The following is an 18,311-nucleotide window of genomic DNA, read 5'->3' on the forward strand; positions in this document are numbered from 1 at the left end:
TGGAGGGGAGGAGAGGGGAGAAACTGGAGGAGGCTGCGCCAGGGAAAAGGAGGCGGGACGGCGGGGGCGGGGCCAGGTGAGGAAGGGGCGTGGTCAGGGGAAAGGAGGCGTGGTTTGAGGAAGGGGCGTGGTCATGCGATGAAGCAAGCATTCATTCATTCATTCAATAGTATTTATTGAGCGCTTACTATGTGCAGGGCACCGTACTAAGCGCTTGGAATGGACAAATCAGCAACAGAGAGAGACAGTCCCTGCCCACTGACGGGCTTACAGTCTAATCGGGGGGAGACAGAAAGACAAAAACAATAGCAATAAATAGAATCAAAGGGATGTACATCTCATTAAAACTAGCAATAAGTAGAATCAAGGTGATGTACACCTCATTAATAGAATAAATAGGGTGGTAAAAAATATACAGAATTGAGCGGACGAGCCCAGTGCTGAGGGGAGGGGAAGGGAGAGGGGGAGGAGCAGAGGGAAAAGGGGGGGAAAAGGGGGCTTAGCTGGGGGGGGGGGGTAGAGGGGCAGCAGAGGGAGCAGAGGGAAAAGGGGAAGCTCAGTCTGGGAAGGCCTTTTGGAGGAGGTGAGCTCTAGCAGCGTGACTCAGTGGAAAGCGCCCAGACTGGGGAGTCAGAGGTCATGGGTTCGAATCCCGCCTCCGCCACTTGTCAGCTGGGTGACTGTGGGTAAGTCACTTCACTTCTCTGGGCCTCAGTTCGTCATCTGTCAAATGGGGATTAAAACTGCGAGCCCCACGTGGGACAACCTGATTCCCCTGTGTCTACCCCAGCGCTTAGAACAGTGCTCTGCACATAGTAAGCGCTTAACAAATACCAACATTATTATGATGATGATGATGAAGAGGTGGGGCCGTGTTGAAGGAGGCGGGGCTTGAAGAAGGGGCGTGGCCATGGGGTGAAGGGGCGGGGCGTATCGAAGGAGGTGGGGCTCGAGAAAGGGGCGTGGTCATGGGAGGGAAGGGGTCTTTTGGAGGGGGCGTGGCTTGAAGAAGGGGCGTGGCCATGGGGTGAAGGGGCGGGTCATGTCGGAGGAGGCGGGGCTGGAGAAAGGGCGTGGCCATGGTGTAAAGGGGCGGGGCGTATCGAAGGAGGTGGGGCTCGAGAAAGGGGCGTGGTCATGGGAGGGAAGGGGTCTTTTGGAGGGGGCGTGGCTTGAAGAAGGGGCGTGGGCATGGTTTGGGGGTGGGGCGTGTTAAAGGAGGCGAGGCTTGAGAAGGGGGAGGGGTCACGTGGTGAAAGGGGCGGGGCGTGTTGAAGGAGGCGGGCTTGGTGAAGGGGCGTGGCCATGGGGTGAGAGGGGCGGGGCTCGTCAAAGGAGGCGGGGGCTGGAGGAAGGGGCGTGGTCATGGTCTGAAAGGGCGGGGTCTGCTGTAGGAGGCGGGGCTCTGGAGAGGGGGCGTGGTCGTGGGGTGCAAGGGGCGGGCGTGTTGGAGGAGGCGGGGCTTGAGTCAGGGGGCGTGGTCATGGGGGTGCGATGGGCGGGGGCGCGCGGAAGGGGGCGGGACTCGATTAAGGGGCGTGGTCACGGGGTGATCTGGGGCGGGGCGTGTTGAAGGAGGCGGGGCTTGACGGAGGGGCGGGGTCTCGGGGTGGGAGGGGCGGGGCGCGTCGAAGGAGGCGGGGCTCGAGTGAGGGGGGCGTGTCCCGCGGGGGGCGGCGAGGCTGAGGGAGAACGTCGGGCGGCCCTCCCCGCCCCTCCCCCCGCGCGCCGCCCCCTGGAGGCCTGGCGGCGGGCGCCTGCGCAGTGGGTGTGTGGCGCGTGTCGGGGCTCCCCAGCCTCGCGCTGGCCTTTCCCGCGCGTCGCGCGCCGGGCCCGGGCCGCCTCCCCCTCCGTCCTCCGTCCTCCCCCCTCCCCCTCCCCCCTCTGCCCGCGGCGCCCTGAGGCGCGCGCCATTTTCCCCCTCCTGAGGCAGGAGCCGTAGGAGGGTAATGGGGACCCCGTGAGGGCGCGGCTCCGACGGGCTCCATCCCCCCCCCCGGACACGGCCCACCCGAAGGGGGCCGAGGGGGGACCGGGGAGGAGGGACTGGGGTTACCAGGAGGAAGCCCCCCAACCCAGCCCCGGGCCCCGCCACCTCCCCTTCACCCGCACCTTGATGGCCTCCCCATTCGTGCCCCTCATTCGTTCACTCTATAATAATGTTGGTATTTGTTAAGCGCTTACTCTGTGCAGAGCACTGTGCCAAGCGCCGAGGTAGATCCCGCGTCATCCCCATTTTCCAGATGAGGTCACTGAGGCCCAGAGAAGTGAAGTGACTGGCCCCCAGTCACCCAGCTGACAAGTGGCAGAGTGGGGATTCGAACCCGTGACCTCTGACTCCCCAGCCCGGGCTCTTTCCACCGAGCCACGCTCCTTCTCATCATTTTGGTATCTGGGAAGCGCTCACTCTGTGCAGAGCACCGTTCTAAGCGCTGAGGTAGATCCAGGGTCATCAGGTTGTCCCGCACGGGGCTCACCGTCCTCATCCCCATTTTGCAGATGAGGCCCAGAGAAGTGACTCGTCCACAGTCACACCGCTAAGTGGCGGAGGTGGGATTCGAACCCATGACCTCTGGCCCCCAAGCCCGGGCTCTTTCCACTGCGCCACGCTGCTTCTCAGTGCAGAGCACTGGACTGAGCGCTTAGAATTTATAATTCGTTGTGAGCGCTTGGAAAGTATAATTCGGCCAAAGAGAGAGACCATCCCCACCCGACATTCATTCATTCATTCATTCATTCATTCATTCGATAGTATTTATGGAGCGCTTACGATGTGCAGAGCACTGTACTAAACGCTTGGAATGGACAAATCGGTAACAGAGAGAGACAGTCCCTGCCTTTTGACGGGCTTACAGTCTAATCGGGGCAGACAGACAAGAGCAATGGCAAAGGTCTAAAGGAGGGAGACAGCGGAGCCAAAGAGAACGAAACAAAAAGACAACCTTATTAAGATCAGTAGAATCGAGGGGATGTATACCTCATTAACAAAATTAATAGGGTAATAAATAACGTATGCAAATGAGCACAGTGCTAAGGGGAAGGTGCAGAGGGTGGGGGAGAGCATCCAGCACTCCTGGGCTGCAGCCCGTCCCCCCTCGGCCACGGATCGTCTCTCCCTTTGTAGATGTTGATCCCCAAAAAGAGCCGCCGCTCCCCGCCGGGGCGGTCCCCAGACCTGGGCAGCCGCAGAGCCAGCTTCCTAGGCCTGGGCAAAAGGTAAGCGGCCCAGGGCTAGGAGCCCCCTTCACGCCTCTGCCCCCTCCAACTCAGAATCTGGGTGGAAAGGCCAGGCCCGTCGGGCAGCTCTCCTCCCGTGCCCCGCATTGGCCCCTGAAGACCTTGAATCACCTCCTTCCACAGAACCTCTGCCTGCTGGCTGGCCCCCGGGAGGCCCCGCTGCCATGTTTGCCCAGGTGGAGGGATATTAAATGCGCAGTTTCTGTTTGCAGTGTTCCGAGCCTGACTCGGCCCATCGTGCTGCTGCAAACACACGAGGGCAAATACGTGGGGACCCAGGCTCAGCCCCGTGACCCTTCCCCACAGGTCACCAAACAAAGCTAAGACATGAGTATGCACACACAGACACACACACACTCATCCCCGGGACCCCTCCCTCCAGGTCACCAAACAAAGCCCCAAAATGAGCACACACACACACACACACACATCCCCAGGATCCCTCCCCTCAGGTCACCAAACGAAGCCCAAAAATGAGCAATAATAATAATAATAATGTTGGTATTTGTTAAGCGCTTACTATGTGCCAAGCACTGTTCTAAGCGCTGGGGTAGACACAGGGGAATCAGCTTATTCCAAGAGCACAGACACACACACTCATTCCCAGGACCCCTCCCCTCAGGTCACCAAACAAAGCCCAAAAATGAGCACACGTGCACACACACACACACACACACACACACACACACACACATTTTTTCTCTCTCTCTCTCTTTTTCTCTTTCTGCCCCCCAGCTCCCCCTCCTCCAAGTGACCCAGCACTGGCCATCTAATGGATTCCTTGTGCTCACCCCTGTTGGGGAAAGGCTTGTTTGATGCTATTCGTTTTGAACCTTCCCCTCACCAGCTCCAGGGTTGCCCCTCGCCCTGGTGGAGTGGGATTTGGGGAACCCGCATTCCGGATTCACCTCATCCACCCCTTCCCTCGTACTGCAAACTCTAGCCGGGCCCTCTGGGCCCATGGCTGACCAGAGGGCGCGGCCTGAGATGCAGGGGCCGGTGTTGACTGACGGGAAGCACCGAGGGAGCGGGAAATGAAAGGCGACTGCGGGAGTCTGGCGGGGAGGAGGCCTAGCTGGGAAATCCTGGAAGGGACTGCACAATTGCCCGCAATGGCTGGGGTCAGAGGGTGCAGAGCTCGGCTTCCCAATGGAGCTCAGCGTCGTCTCTGATGCCCCAGTTCTGGCCCATGGGTTAGGGGTTTCTGTCTGCCCTCCCTCCCCGGCCAGCGACACCCCGGCCAGGAGTGTGGGGGGTGGAAGAACGGGCGGGTGGAGGCCGCTGCCCAGCCGTGACAAACACTGACTCTCCTCGCCCTGTCTCCCAGGAGGAAACAGTCCCTCGACCCCCGCAGAACCCTCCAGGAGCTGGCATCGCTGCTCCCCAGATCCCTGTATGCCAATGGAAGGAAACTCACTAAGGTACCCGGTGGGGAAAGGGCCCAGCTGGGTGGGTCCCGGTGGGGAGGGAGCAGATGGAGGCTGAGGCTGCCGGACAGGAGGCCGGCTCCCCGCCCGTGTGCGGCTGCCTGCGCCCCTCTGCTCCCAGCCAGGAGGGCACGGGGCTCGTCGACAAGAAGCGGCTCTCCACGGCTCCGGTAAGTCCCTCGGAGGGGGCTCCGGGCCCAACCGCCTCAGCGAAGCCACGGGTCCAGCGACCCCAGGCCAGAGGCTGCCAGCTCCTTTTCTACTTCAGCATGCTCTCTTGCCACTGCCCTCAGCCCTTAGCCCAAAGGAGTGATGTGACTGGCCCAAGGTCACCCGGCAGGCCTGGGGCAGTCAGGACTCAAGCCCCTACCGCCCGAGCCCGGACTCGGGCCCCGGCCCGTCCCCCTGGGCCTCATGACCCCAGCGTCCGGCACCATCTCCAGTGTAGTCCACAAGCAGACGGGATGGATGAAGGCTCAGCAGGTCAGACTGAGCATGTCGGATCCTCCCCGGACCCCAGGCCTGCAGCACCCTAAGGGAAGGGGTCACCCAGGTGTCCCCCCTGCCCAGGATTCCCACCTGGAAAGGCAGCTGGAGGCTCCTGGCACTCCTAGACTCCACCTGATCCCAACTTTCCTACATGTCTCCTCCGGGCAGAAGGAGATTCTGCTGCATGTTCTGCGCTACATCAAGCATCTCCAGAGGAGCATCAACAAGGTCCAGGCCCTACTGTACCTCCTGCCTGAGGACAGGGAAGGTAGGATGCGAGCTGGGGGCAAAGCCGGGGACAGGGGTGGGGCCGAGCTGGGAGTTTGGGGAGGCAGAGCTTTGGGACGAGGGGACTTGGGGAGGCTGGGGGTCGAGGAAGCTGGGGAGAGGTAGAGCTGGGAGCTTGCGGAGACAGAGCTGGTGGTTCAGGGGGCTTGTGGAGATGGAGCCAGAAGTTCAAGGAACTGGGGGACCAGAGATGGGGGCCCCGAAGACTTGCAGGGAGGAGAGCCATCGATCCAGGGGCGGCCAGAGGGGCGGGGGTTTGGGGAGCCTGAAGCCAGGACCCCCGATCTATGCCCACACACTGCTGTTTTCCTGGCATGGAGGACTCGGCCAGCTGGGGCTGGGGGCTGGAGGCCAGTGCTCTCCCTTAGCCAGCCCGGGTACGGGGACTCCACTCCCCGCAACTCCCCGCCATCCCAGAAAAGCCACCTCCCCGGCCAGAGTCACAGACCTCAGAAAATGGTGCGGACCCCGTTTCGGGGGCTGCTGGGGACCGTGGCAAGGAGTGCGTGGTGTAGTGGATAAAGCCCGGCCGGGAGTCAGAAGGTCACTGGATTCTAATCCCTGCTCAGCCACTTGTCTCCTCTGTGACCTTGGGCACATCATTTCACTTCTCTGTGCCTCAGTTTACCTCATCTGTAAAATGGGGATTGAGACCGTGAGCCCCACATGGGACAGGGACTGTGTCCACTCTGATCCCAGTGGTTAGTACAGTGCCTGGCACATAGTAAGCGCTTAACAAATGCCACAGTAATTAAGTGTTGGGGGCACCGGCCCCAGAGGGCTCTCTGCTCCCCAGCTATAGAAGGATCTCTGGCTCTCACAGTTGGCCTCAGTGCCCAGCCCGGCCCCACCGCTCTCCTTTCCACCCCGCCCACCTCTGCCCCCCGACCTTTCTTGTCCTCGTCCAGCTGCCGCTCCGCACAACACCTTCTCCCCTTCTTCCGCCTGCGAGGTTGCTCACTGGCCTTCATCTCTGGTTTGCCTCGTCTTCCCCGGCGCCCCTCCGGCTTGGGTGTGACCGGCTTGGGCCCCTGGGAGAGGAGAGGGTTTGGGTGGAGGTCATCGGCAGCCCTGGGGGCTTCCTGGGGTGCAGCAGCCCAATGGTCTCCTTTGACCCATAGAGCCCCAGAGGGCCACCGGGGGGTCTTGGCGTTGTTTGGCCCTGGGCCAGGGCCCCCGCCGGTCGGACGATCCCTCCCGGGAGCTGGGCCCAGAGCGAGACCGTGAAGGAGAAGCCGCCGGAGCCGACACACCCACCGGGGGCCAGGAGCCCGGCCCGGCACCACACGGGACTGAAGAGGGGTCGTCCGAGGGCAGCGCATCCATCTCCACTGCAGGTTGGCTCTTGGCCTGCCCGTTTCTGGGGTGAGGGGGTGGGAAGCCTAAGGGCTGGGCTGGAGTGGCGAGGAGGTCGGGCCCAGGCTTCACTGTTGAGGGGTGGGCAGGGCCAGGTTGGAGCGCGGGATGGGCTTGGGAGGTGGGTGGGCATGAATCTGCTCTGTCCTACAGATGACTGTGCCCTAAGCACCGATGGTGGGGTCGAAGAGCTGGAGGATGAGGAAGATCTCTCTCCCGTGGGGTAAGAGCTCCGCTGGGCACGGAGAGCCCCTGGTGAACTTGGAACTCGAGGTGCTGGGGGGACCCCAGGCTGCCTGCTCTCTGGGGGTGAGGTGACACCCCATTTCTCCAGCCTCCCACAAGGTGGGAGCCTTCCTGGGGGAGGGAAGAGACTTTCTACAAGAGGGGGATTCCTGGAGGAGGGAATTTGAGCTGTGGTAGTCAGTTAAGTTTACTGAATCCTCACCCTATGCAGAGCGCTGTACTAAGCACTTAAGAGAGTACACTAAACAATCTAATAGACAAATCCCCTGCTCACAAAGAGCTTACAGTCTAGAGAATAGTGGGGGGCGACAGGGTAGGCAAAAGGTCGGACCCTGGCTGGGGAGGAATGTAGGAGCAGCGAGGAGGGTCCTTGGTTGGGCTGGGCCCAGGGCGTCCAGGGGCAGGAGTCCTGCTGCCTCCCCTCCCGCCTCAAGGAGAGGAGAGGGAGGTGGGGGCTGAGCGTCTTCTTCTTCTAGACCCAAGTTGGTGGACTACGATTCTGACTGGGAGGAGGAGGAGGACGAGGATTCCAGCACAGGCCCGTGGCTCTCGGCCCTGACCCCCCCAAACAGTCCCCACGGTGAGCACGGCTGGGGGCCGGCCCCACCCGGGGACCCCGCCACCCCGGGCCCCTCGGACTGCCGACTTTGGACCTCGTGAGCCGCCGACCCCCGCCAGGGGTGGGGATTCCTGGAGCAGAGGGTGGGAGTGCGGGGTACGGTCTCATGGTCTGTCCACGTGGGAGGCTGTATCCATCTATTTGCCTCTGCCCTCCAGCCACTGTGTCCCCTTCTCCAGTGTTCAGCACCGTGTGCATGTGCATATGCAGGTGTTTGAGTGTGTGCGTGCGCGCATGTGTGTGTGTGTGTGTGTGTGGAGACTGTCTCCTGTCTTCCCTTCTGACTGATGACCCCTCGAGGGTGGGGAGGGACCTGGAAATGACCCCTGTTGATGGTGCCCGGCAGTAAGATGGAGTCGGGAGGAGCGGCCCAGAGCAGGGGCAGCCCTGGTCCCGCCCAAGCGGACGCTGGCCTGGTCATTGCAGGCTTGGTGGTCCCTGGCTCTGAGCCCCCGCTGCTGCTGCTGCCCGCCCGGGACTGCTGTGCCACTGGCTGCAGTGCTCAGGACTTGGGCCTGAGCCCCTCGCTCTTCTCCTCGCCCAGTCACCTGCTGTCCGGCCAAACCCAGCCTGAGGGGATCGAGAGCGTTTCCCAAGGTCAGGAAACCAGGGGCTGGGGAGGGCTCATGCTGGGGTGGGGTTTCCCCTACCGCCCGGTGAAGATCCGGCCCCACCTGTGCAGCTCGCCTCCCCCCAACTCAGGGTCCAGCTGTAACCGGGGGCCCAGCCCTGCAGGGCCAGAGAAGTTGGGGAAACTCTAGCAAATGTGGGAATGGGATGAGAAACCCCTGGAGCAGGTCCTGCCAGTCCAGAGCATATGGCGTGCCCCAGTTGGACCCTCCTCAAGGGAAACAGTGAGCGGCAGGTGGAGGGGAACAGGCCCAAGGGATGGGGACCGGGGCACTAGAGCACCCCACGGGGTGGGGGTGGAGGAAGAAAGCCCTCTGACTCTCTGCTTGACCCTGCTCTGCTCCCATGGAGGGACCGAGGTTCCCTGCCTCGGATGGGGGTCTTCTCCAGCCCGTGCCCTGGGATCTGTCTTGGACGGATCAGTGTCCCGTATCCTTCTAGCATGCTCCTCTCACATGTTCACACCCCCCCCGCCTTCTGTGCCAGCCCCCCATGTACTTGGTGTGGGGGCGGGGCCGGGGTTCAGGGAAGAGGGAGGAGGAAGCCTCAGGTCCCGGCGGGGACCCGAATGCTGAGGTGGAGCTGCGCAGGGCCGAACTAAGCCAGGGCAGCTTTACCCCCATCCCAGGGCAGAGTCCCCCAGTGACTTGGGTGGAATTTGCTGACTGAACTCTCCCCTTCTCTGCCCATAGCCCTGTTTGAAGATGTGTGCCTGAACCTCTCCACGGGCACCCTGTGGACGAAGGTGAGTTGTGCCTCCTGTGCCCCCGCCTTCACCTTCTGCCTCCCCTGCTTCACCCCCTGCTCTCCCCTTCCCTCCCAGGCTCTGCCCCCTGCCCCTTCCCTCCCAGGCTCTGCCCCCTGCCCCTTCCCTCCCAGGCTCTGCCCCCTGCCCCTTCCCTCCCAGGCTCTGCCCCCTGCCCCTTCCCTCCCAGGCTCTGCCCCCTGCCCCTTCCCTCCCAGGCTCTGCCCCCTGCCCCTTCCCTCCCAGGCTCTGCCCCCTGCCCCTTCCCTCCCAAACTCTGCCCTCTGCTCCTTCCTTGCTGTGCTTAACTCTGCTGTGGCCCTGGATGGATCTGACAGTTTGGGGAAAGTGTGGGGGTCCTGCTGACTCCCCTCAGGTTTGCCTCCATGGCCAAGAAGTACAGTGGTCCTGCTGTCTCCCTACGGCTCCAGGGCTGGGGTGTATGGGGGTCCAGTCATGGCTTCCCCACTCCCCAGTTGCTCTGTCACTACAGCCCACACCCCTCCTGGCCCCCCAGCTCTCCGTGGAACCCGCTGGACGGGGGTTGGGGTCCCTTGGGGCACCACCCCACCCCCATATTGAGGAGTTGCCCCTTGGGGTGCCTTCTGGGTGCTCCCACCTGGCCTGGCCAGGGGCCAGAAGCTTCCAGAACTACAATTTCCAAGAGCCCTAGAGTTGCCTTCTCCACCTACCACTGTCTGGGGTCCACCCAGGCCTGGGTTGCAGGCCCGCCAGGGAGCTTTGCCCTCCCTCCTTGCCTACCCGTGCAGGACCTGGGCCCGTGCTCGTCCCCAAGGGCCGTCCGTGGCCCCCTCCCCGCGGCCCACCCCGGTCTATGCTTTCGCTTGGTCACCGCTGCCGTTGTGACTGAGAGCAGCGGGTCCGACTCCAGCCTTGAGCTTGTTTCCTTCCGGAGCGCCGAGCCGCAGTTGAGGGCCAGGTGGGTGAAGGGCCAGCCGGGCGGCCCTGAGAGACCACTCCCCCGGCCCCGTCTGCCTGCCCGTTTTCACCCACTGCTCAATGGTGAGTAGTAAAGGCTCCTCATCGGGGTGCTCGGCACCAACAGAAAAGTGCTTCCACAAGGAGGCTCAAAACCCTTTAGAATGCACTCCTATAGATACTCAGCACCACCAGAATCGTGCTCCAAAAGGGCTGTTGAGGATCGAGGGATGTAGTGAAACCTAGTGGAAAGAACCTGGGCCTGGGAGTCAGAGGACCTAGTTTCTAACTCCAGCTCTGCCAACTGCTTTGCTGTGTGACCTTGGGCAAGTCACGTGGGATGTGATTACCTTGTATCCATCCCTGAGCTTAATACAGTGTCTGGTACACAGTAAATTAACAAATACTCATAATTACTATTATAAAGGCCTGGAGGAGACCAGATACCGCCTCCTCCCCCCGGTCACTGGCCCCGCCGACTCTGCAGTAGCCCAGCATTCCGACAAACGCACGACCCCGGTGGGCATCTGTGAAACGTTCATGCCATGGTGCGGGGCGGGGGCGGACGGTGGGGGTGTGACACGGTGTTGGTGTGGCCGGAGCAAGCGGAGGAGCAGGGAAGGGCTGTGACCCGGACCACCAGGGAGGAAGGGGGCCAACGACTGGGTGGCGAGTGTGTTCACCGTGAGGCCTGTCGGGTTGCGGGGGTCCCACTTACCTGAGGGACCCCCGTCCCCCTCCCTGGCAGCTCTCCCCTCTCAACCCCCACTTGGCCCACGAAATGCGGGTTGGGGACGGATGGGGAGGACGCGCAGAGTCGACAGGGGCTGGAGGTACAGGAGCAGGCGAGGGATCTCCGTCTCCCAGCCTCTGCTCTCGGAAGCGGCTCGGACAGCCTGCCCCCTCCTCTCGCCTCCAGGACCCTTGGACCTCGGTGAGTGACTTCTCGTCCTCCTCAGAGGAGGACGGGGACTGCGTCTGGAGACCCATCGAGCGGGACCCCAAGCCATCGCCCGCCAGGCCCCAGACCAAGAGGGCGGCGGAGCCGGGTCGGCGGCCGGTGGCCCCGAACCCTCCGTGTCCCTTCCTGTTGAAGAAGAAGTGTGTCAACGGATTCATCATGTTCTGCCGCCTCAACCGCAAGCAGTACATTCGGTAGGGGCGGGCCCCGGGGTGTGGGGGAGAGTCCCACACTGGCAGGGAGACGCAGGGTGGTCGCTCTGGACCTGGGGCTGCAAGTGGGCAGCTTGGGGGGACTGACTCGATGGGGGTCTTCCCCAGGGGATGGTGACACCAGGTCTTGGTCTGGGAGCCAGATCTATGCCCTCCCCCCCCTCCCAACCTCGCTCCAGAAGCGGCTGGGATGGGGGTGAGGTCCCTGCCATGCCTCCCCTTCCCCTTTTCCAGCACCCGGGCCTGGCATCGCGTCCACCACTGCCACCGAAGGAGCTGGCCCACCTGTGGCGGTCTGAATGACCCAGCAGGAGCAAAAGCCGTACCGGTGAGAGGACCAACACGGCCCGGTGCTGGGGGAGAAGATGTAGGGGGAATGCGGCTCCCTGGGCCGTGGAGCGAATTGGGTCGGTCCCTTGTCGGCGGCCCCTCCCTCACGCGGTCCCTCGTGCCCCCACTCAGCTCCAAGGCTCGAAGGTTCAGCCGCCTGCACAACCGCATCGTGCGCAGCGATAATTCCAGCAGCGACGAGGAGCTGCCGCCCCAGAAGCCCTTCTACCTGCTCCTGGCTGAGAAAGCGCACTGCTTCCCTCCCCCCGGCACCCTGTGATCCCTCCCCGGGGCTGAGCGGCCTCAGCCTGCCCCCCTTCCCCCCGCCAAGGGGCTGGGGCCCGGTGCCCCGGGGGCTTTAGTGGCATCGGGACGATCGAGGTGGGTACCGCTGCCACCGTCCTGCGTGGCCGTCGTTCTGTGAGGTTTTAATGTGGGTCCAGGTCAGGTTGCGGTAGTCCCTGGGAGGGGTGGTGCTCGGCTCCCCGTCCGGGTCCCTCTCCTGCTCGGGGTGAGCGGGGACCCTGGCCTCGGGGGGCTGCAGACCCAGCCCACAGAGTTCTAGTTGTTCAAGTGTTGGCAGCTTCCCACGGCCATGCTCCCTCCTGGCCTCTTCTATTTATCTATTTATGGTTTTAGAATAAACTTAACTTATTTCTCCTGGGACCGCAGCCCTCCAATGGAGGAGCAGGTTGGAGGGTTAAGGGCATGGGCCTGGGAGTCAGTAGGTCATGGATTAATATAATAATAATATTGGTGGTACTTGTTAAGCGCTTATTATGTGCAAAGCACTGTTCTACAGCGCTGGGGGATACAAAGTGATCAGATTGTCCCACCTGGGGCTCAGTCTTCATCCCCATTTTACAGATGAGGTCTCCGAAGCCCAGAGAAGTGAAGTGACTTGACCAAAGTCACACAGCTGACGAGCAGCGGAGCCGGGATTAGACCCAGACCTCTGACTCCCAAGCCCGGGCCTCTTTCCACTGAGCCACGCTGCTTCTCCTAGGATTCTAACCCTAGCTCTACACTTGTCTGCTGGATGATCTTGGGCAGACCGCTCATTTCTCTGTGCCCGTCACCTCATCTGGAAAATGGGATTGAGACTCTGAGCCCCATGTGGCACAGGGACCGTGTCCAATCCAATTTGCTATATCCACCCAGTGCTTAGCGCCGTGCTGGCACACAGTAAGTACTTATTACCACAGTTATTATTACTCATATTCTTCTTCCCTACTCATCCCAGAGGCTCAGGGAGAGAGGAGTTGTCTAGGGCAACTGATCTAGGCGCTCCTTGAGACCCCAGCAGCCTCAGGACTCGGGAGAGGGGGCTGAGACTGCAGCCGAAAAACTTCAGCTGTGGATTTCAGTTACCCACCTCTGTCCTGGGCCTCGGGGGAGGGGGACGGTATTTGGCAGCCGGGGAACAGACCGGATCCCGTCTGCGGCTTACAGGGGCCCTCCGGACAAGGCAGAGGGTGTGGTAGGAGGGGTATTCTTGCCTTAATTGATGGGAAGGCCTCAGTATGAACCCCTCCCTCCCCCCAACAGAAATACCAATCTGGATTTGAGGGACTTAGGCTGCAGCAGCCCCTGCAGAGGGTGAAGTCGGGTCGCCCAAGGAGGGTCCCTCCAAAGTGGCTGTGAAACCATCTGTATAATAATATAGACAGGTATATTATATATTTGTGGGTAGATATCCCTTCCGGAGTGATACAGTACCGGGGAGTGGGGCTAGGGTTGGGGCCACGGGTTCCAGCCCAGGAGTTCTGCCCTTGTACCTGGTCGAGCTGGGCCGAGACCCTCCCCCGGCCCCCTCCCCAAGCCCCCCCCCGGCATCAGGGTGCGGGTCTGGGGGGAACGCCCACCCACCCCACACCACCCCGGGCCGCAGAGGTGGGGGGAGTAACAGAGGCTGGAGCCCACGGGGCGGGGGGGGGGGTGTCCTAAGGCCTCGGCTGGAGGTCGGGGTCTTTCTCTCCCTTCAGTGAGGGAGCCGGTTAGTGTTCCGAGCGGGAAGACGGTAGTGTGACGGGGGCTGGGAAGCCCGGGCGAGTCCGTTCCCCCCTGACGCCGGGGGGGGGTGTCTCGTCTTGGAAGCACCTGGCCCCGGGGAGGAGGTCCGACACCGGGCTGCCCCCCTCACAGCTCCAGGGGCTCCTCCACGGGCACCGACTGCAGCTGGGTCAGCACTTTGCCCTCGGGCCCCAGCTCGCCCCGCTTCCAGCAGCAGGCCCTACGCGTCGGGCAGCCGCAGCAGGGCGTGGGGGGCCGCGGCCGGGAGCTCCTTGTCCATCTCGAACAGCCCCCCCACCGGCCCCCCTCCCCCCAGCTCCAGCACCCCGGCCCCCCACGCGGGCGCCACCGCCAGCGCCAGCCCTCGGCCGGAGCCGCGGCCAAGCCGGGCAGCAGGCCCCCCTGGGTCCCAAAGTCGGGGCTCCGGGGAGAAAGCCGGGCCGGGGGCGGCGGCCCGCCGAAGGGGTCCAGGAGGCGGCGTCGGCGGGCGGGGGCTCGGCCGGGCGGGCCCGGGCCCTGCTCTTGCTTGACGGGCAGGGCCAGGCCGGCGGGGGCGGGGGCTGCGGTGGCCAGGACGGGGGAGACCAGCATGCTGGCGGGGAAGGTGCGCCGTGAGGACGAGTTTGCCTGTGCAGGCTCATGCCCGTCAGGATGGGGCCGCCGGGCACGGGGTTCGTCAGCAAGAAGTTACCTGTGGAAGGGAGAGAGGCGAGTGAGCGCGGCCTGCCTGCGGTGTCCTCCCCGGGGGCGTGGGGGCCTCCTCGGGACCCTCCCCCCGGGGGCCTATGGGGTTCCCCCTTGCCCTCCCCCAGGGCGTGTGGGGTTCCTCTCCCCTCCCCCCAAAAGGGGCCAGGGGATTCTCGGCCACGGCCCCACAGCCGTGTCGGTGGATTCCCTCCCTCCCCCCTCGGGACCGCCGTTACCCGGGGCCGCGGCGGGCAGCTGCAGGGCCGTCACGCCGACGCCGGTGTTGATGAGATGGACGTTGCCCGAGCCGAGGGCCGAGCCGGCCGCGGCCACCTTGACGGGGCTGCCGCCCCCCGCCAGGAGCTGCAGGGGCCCGACGCCCTGCGGCAGGGCCACCACCTGGGGGGAGGGCACCACTTGGGGCAGTGACAGGAGCTGGGGCGCGGGCCGGCGGGCACGGAGTAGACGGGCGACGGGGACAGGGGCACCATCTGGGCCGGGGACAGCCCAGGCGGGGCGGGGCCGGGCTGGGAGGCGGGCACCACCTGCGAGGCGGGGAGGGGGCCGGGCTGCGGGGCGGGCACCGCCGGGGAGAGCTGCAGGGCGCCGGGGGCCTGGGACCCGGGCACCACCTGGGGCAGAGAGACCGGCGCGCCCGGGGGCGGCGGGGGCTTCTCTTCGGCCACGCCGGGCAGCGGCCCGGGCCCCTCGGCCAACCGGGCCTCCCGGGCCTTCCCCGCGCCGGCCGCGGCGGGGTCTGGGGGCTGCGGGGCGGCACCGTTGAGGAGGAGCGGGCCGAGGGCCGGGCCGACGGCCGGGGCGAGGGTGGGTCCGTCCCCCAGCGCCAGCCCGTTGATGATGACCGAGCCCCCGTTGAGCAGCACGGCGGGTGGGCCGCCCGCCAGGAAGTTTCCGTTGAGCAGGACCGGCGCCGGGCCGGGGGTCCCGCCGGGGGTCCCGCCGGGGGCCGCGGGCAGGAACACGGACCCCACGGGGCCCTCGGCCGCCCCGGCGACCCCGCGCCCGGCTCCGGGTCCTCGGCGCTGCGGCTGGACTCGTCCTCCGTGCTGGGGTTCCCGTCCGACTCGCTGCGGCGAAGGCCATCGGTCGGTCGGTCGTGGGGGGGGGCGGGGGACGGAAGGGGCGGCCTCGCCTCCCGCTCTCCCCTGCCCCCCGACCCCCTGCCCCGGGCCTGGCGGCTTCGGGAACCGGTTGGGTGAAGCCGCAGGGCGGGAGGTAAGAACAGGGGAGGGAGGAGACCTCAAAGGACGCCCTGGCCGTCTCTGTGCGGGACGTGTGTGTGTGTGTGTGTGTATACGTGTGTGCCAATTCGCGCACGCGTTTGCGCGGGGCGGGGACGTGTGTGCACGAGCGTGTCGTGTCCCGGGGCGCACGTGGATGTGTGTGCCCGGGAAGGGGGAGGGATCGCGTTGGGATGCACGGCTCCGGGGGGGCCGAGGTCAGGAGGGGCGTCTTCCCCTTTCCTCCTCCTCCTCCTCCTCCTCCGGGTGGCGGCAGCTCCTTCCCTCCCCAGGCCGGCCGGGGGCAGAGCCGGAGGGGCGGGAAAGCCGATCGCCGGGTCCCATTTCCCAACAAAGAGGTCGGGGAGGCCTCGCGGGGCCCGGTGCGGGCCCGGTGCGGGCCCGGGTTGTGCGGGGCCGCGTCCCGCCCCGGCCCTCCCGCCCCGGCCCTCCCGCCCCCTCACCTCTTGCCGGGCCCGGGCCCCGCGCCGGCCCCGGTGCGGTCGCGCTGCCTCCGGTTCTTGAACCAGTTGCTGACCTGCGTGAGCGAGAGGCCGGTGAGGGCGGCGAGCGCGCGCTTCTCGTCGGGGGTGGGTAGCGGTTCCCGCGGTAGCAGGCCTTGAGGGCGGCGCGGGAGCGCTCCTTGAAGCAGTAGAACCGTCTCCTCGCCGTCCCAGATGGTCTTGGGCAGCGGGAACTTCTTGCGCAGCCGGTACTTGTCCACGGCGCCCAGGGCGCGGCCGCGGGCGCGCTCCGCCTCCCGGTAACGGGCGCGCAGGTAAGAGGTCCTGCAGGAAGGCGTGGTGCGCCGCGGGGAAGGGCCGGCTCTCCAGCAGCCGGTACAGCTCGGCGAAGTCGCCCCGCTGGAAGGCCACCAGCGCCCGGGCCCGCAGCACCGACTCGCTGCCACGTAGCCGCTCGGCGGCCGGCAGCGCCCCGAGGAAGCGGCCCAGACGGCCGGCCTGGCCCGCCTGCAGCAGCGCCTCGCACACGCACGACACCTGCTCGGACGAGAAGCTCAGCCCCGCCGGCGGCGGAGGAGGCGGCGGGGCGGGCGGCGGAGGCCGCGGCGGGCGGCTGCTGCTGCTGCTCCTGCTGGCCTCTCCTGCGGCTCCTCCTCCCCTCCTCCCCGCCCGGCGGCCCCCCGCCGCCCTCCGCCGCTCGCAAAGTTTGCAGAAGTTGGCGGGCGCTCGCCTCCTCCGCCGCTTCGTCCTCCTCGTCGTCCTCGTCGTCGTCGTCGTCGTCCTCCTCCTCCTCTCCGTCGCCCCCCCGGGCGCGGCCCTCCCCGGCCTCGCCGCCCCGCGCGGCCCGGGGCCCGGCTCGACCCCCCGGCCGGCCCGACCCAGCTCCGCGGGCTCCGCAGGGAAGGAAGCCATGTTTTCAACTTTTTCGAGTTCCTCCCCCCACTCCTCCTCCTCCTCCTCCTCCTCTTCCAACCACCTCCGCCTCCTCCTTCTCCACTCCCGCTCCCGGTTCCTCCCCCTTCCCCTCCCCCCCGTCCCTTCTACCCCGCTCAAGCGCCTCTTGCTCCAGCTCCCCCTTTCCTTCCCGGGACCCCGCCTCCCCATTCCCCCACCCCGTTCCGGCGCCGCCCTCTCCTTCCGGGCTCCTCCCCTTCCTTCCCCGCCCCGAATTCCCGGCTCCATGAAGGGGGGAGGCGGGGGAGGGAGCCCCCGAAGGCGCCCCTCTCCCCCCCCCGCCGGCCTCTCCCTTCCCCGGCTCCTTCCTTCCCCGCCTCGCTCTGCACCGCGCCAGACCACGTGCTCCGGGGCCCGGGAAGAGCCCGGGAGGACGGTGGGACGGGGAGGAAAAGGGAAACCGAGTTGTGCAACTTTTTTTCTTCTTTAGCCCAAGTGACCGGGGAGGCGCGGAGCCAAATCCTCGCAATCCCGGGACCCAGCGAAGAGCCATCCCGTTGCTCCCGGTGCTGGGAGGGGGCGGGACGGCCTCAGGTGAGGAGGGGGGGGGGGTCCCCCGGCGGCCGATTGTGGGGGGAAGAGGAGGACCCTGCCCTCTCCGCCCGTGCTCCTCTGTGAGGGCGGTGGTTGGGAGTGGGGCAGCGACAGCCGAGCCTCCCCGCCCCTCGTCGGTCCCGCGTGGGACCCCCGGGCCCCAGCGACCCCGATTGGTCCGTTGGGGCGCCGCTGCGCATCCTGATTGGTCGAATGACAATCCCGCTGCCCCGAGCGTCGCCTTCCCTTTCTCCCCAGCCTCGCCTCCCCCCTCCCGCCCGCTCCGATTGGTTCAATTACGATCCCGCGCCCCTCCGGCCGCGATCTTATTGGCTCTCTAGGCGACCATTCTGATTGGTCCTGGGGTCGCTCCGGGAGGCTTACGGATTGGTTCCCTCCCTTCTACCGCTGCCCCACGAGTCAACCGGACCCCCGCCCCCCCCCGCCTTCCTCACCCCCGCCTTGAGGCCGGACAGCGAGATAGAGAACGATGGGTTTATTGGAGGTGGGGGCAGGCCCAGGAGTGGGACGACACAATAAATACTGGGCTCTGGGGGCAGTGCATAAATAAGGAGGGGTAGTGGGGTTTCCCCCCCCTCCCCCTCCCCGAGGAAGGGCAGGGAAGGGGGGTCCGTAACTTCCAAACCGCAGCGGGGAGGTCTGGTGTGAGGTCCTGGGAGAGCGCGAGTGGGGACAGGGCGAGCCGTGGAGGGAGGACGCCCGGGGCCGGGGAGGGGGTTGGGAGGATGCAGCAGGACCACTCAAAAGTCCCAGAACCGAGCCCGAGGAAAGCCCATTTCAGCCCGGACCGACTCCGCCCTCCCCTGGGCCGCCAGCGGGGCGGCCAGGATCACGAGGTTCAAGCCTGAGGGCCCGGTCCCCGAACGGAGCCGGGGGTTCGGGGCAGGGAATCCGGGGCCGCCCTACCCCTTCCCCAAG

The 18,311-nt window shown here is 65.3% G+C and overlaps 2 protein-coding genes and 1 long non-coding RNA gene across 3 annotated transcripts; 2 read left to right on the forward strand and 1 right to left on the reverse strand.

The window, feature by feature from the left end:
- Positions 1-3,128: 3,128 nt before the first annotated feature.
- On the forward strand, positions 3,129-5,415 carry LOC114812140. Its single transcript, XR_003759775.1, has 3 exons — positions 3,129-3,216; positions 4,565-4,658; positions 5,322-5,415. It is a non-coding gene; the product is annotated as an uncharacterized LOC114812140 (long non-coding RNA).
- A 180-nt stretch (positions 5,416-5,595) lies between these two features.
- On the forward strand, positions 5,596-11,759 carry LOC103167467 (meiosis initiator protein-like). Its single transcript, XM_029064962.2, has 8 exons — positions 5,596-5,818; positions 6,563-6,778; positions 6,951-7,020; positions 7,520-7,623; positions 8,089-8,259; positions 8,985-9,037; positions 10,896-11,131; positions 11,612-11,759. Exons 1-8 carry the CDS (start codon positions 5,596-5,598, stop codon positions 11,757-11,759), a joined length of 1,221 nt encoding a protein of 406 aa, XP_028920795.2.
- A 1,859-nt stretch (positions 11,760-13,618) lies between these two features.
- LOC114812077 (homeobox protein SIX5-like) lies at positions 13,619-17,331 on the reverse strand. Its single transcript, XM_029064963.1, is given in 12 exon segments — positions 13,619-14,098; positions 14,100-14,121; positions 14,123-14,183; positions 14,416-14,614; positions 14,668-15,201; positions 15,204-15,267; positions 15,885-16,011; positions 16,014-16,074; positions 16,076-16,201; positions 16,203-16,556; positions 16,558-16,775; positions 17,253-17,331. Coding segments are annotated over 12 exon segments (2,325 nt in total).
- Between the last annotated feature and the right edge of the window lie 980 nt (positions 17,332-18,311).

This window comes from Ornithorhynchus anatinus, chromosome 5 (genome assembly GCF_004115215.2).
Source record: "Ornithorhynchus anatinus isolate Pmale09 chromosome 5, mOrnAna1.pri.v4, whole genome shotgun sequence".
NCBI classification, from domain to species: domain Eukaryota; kingdom Metazoa; phylum Chordata; class Mammalia; order Monotremata; family Ornithorhynchidae; genus Ornithorhynchus; species Ornithorhynchus anatinus.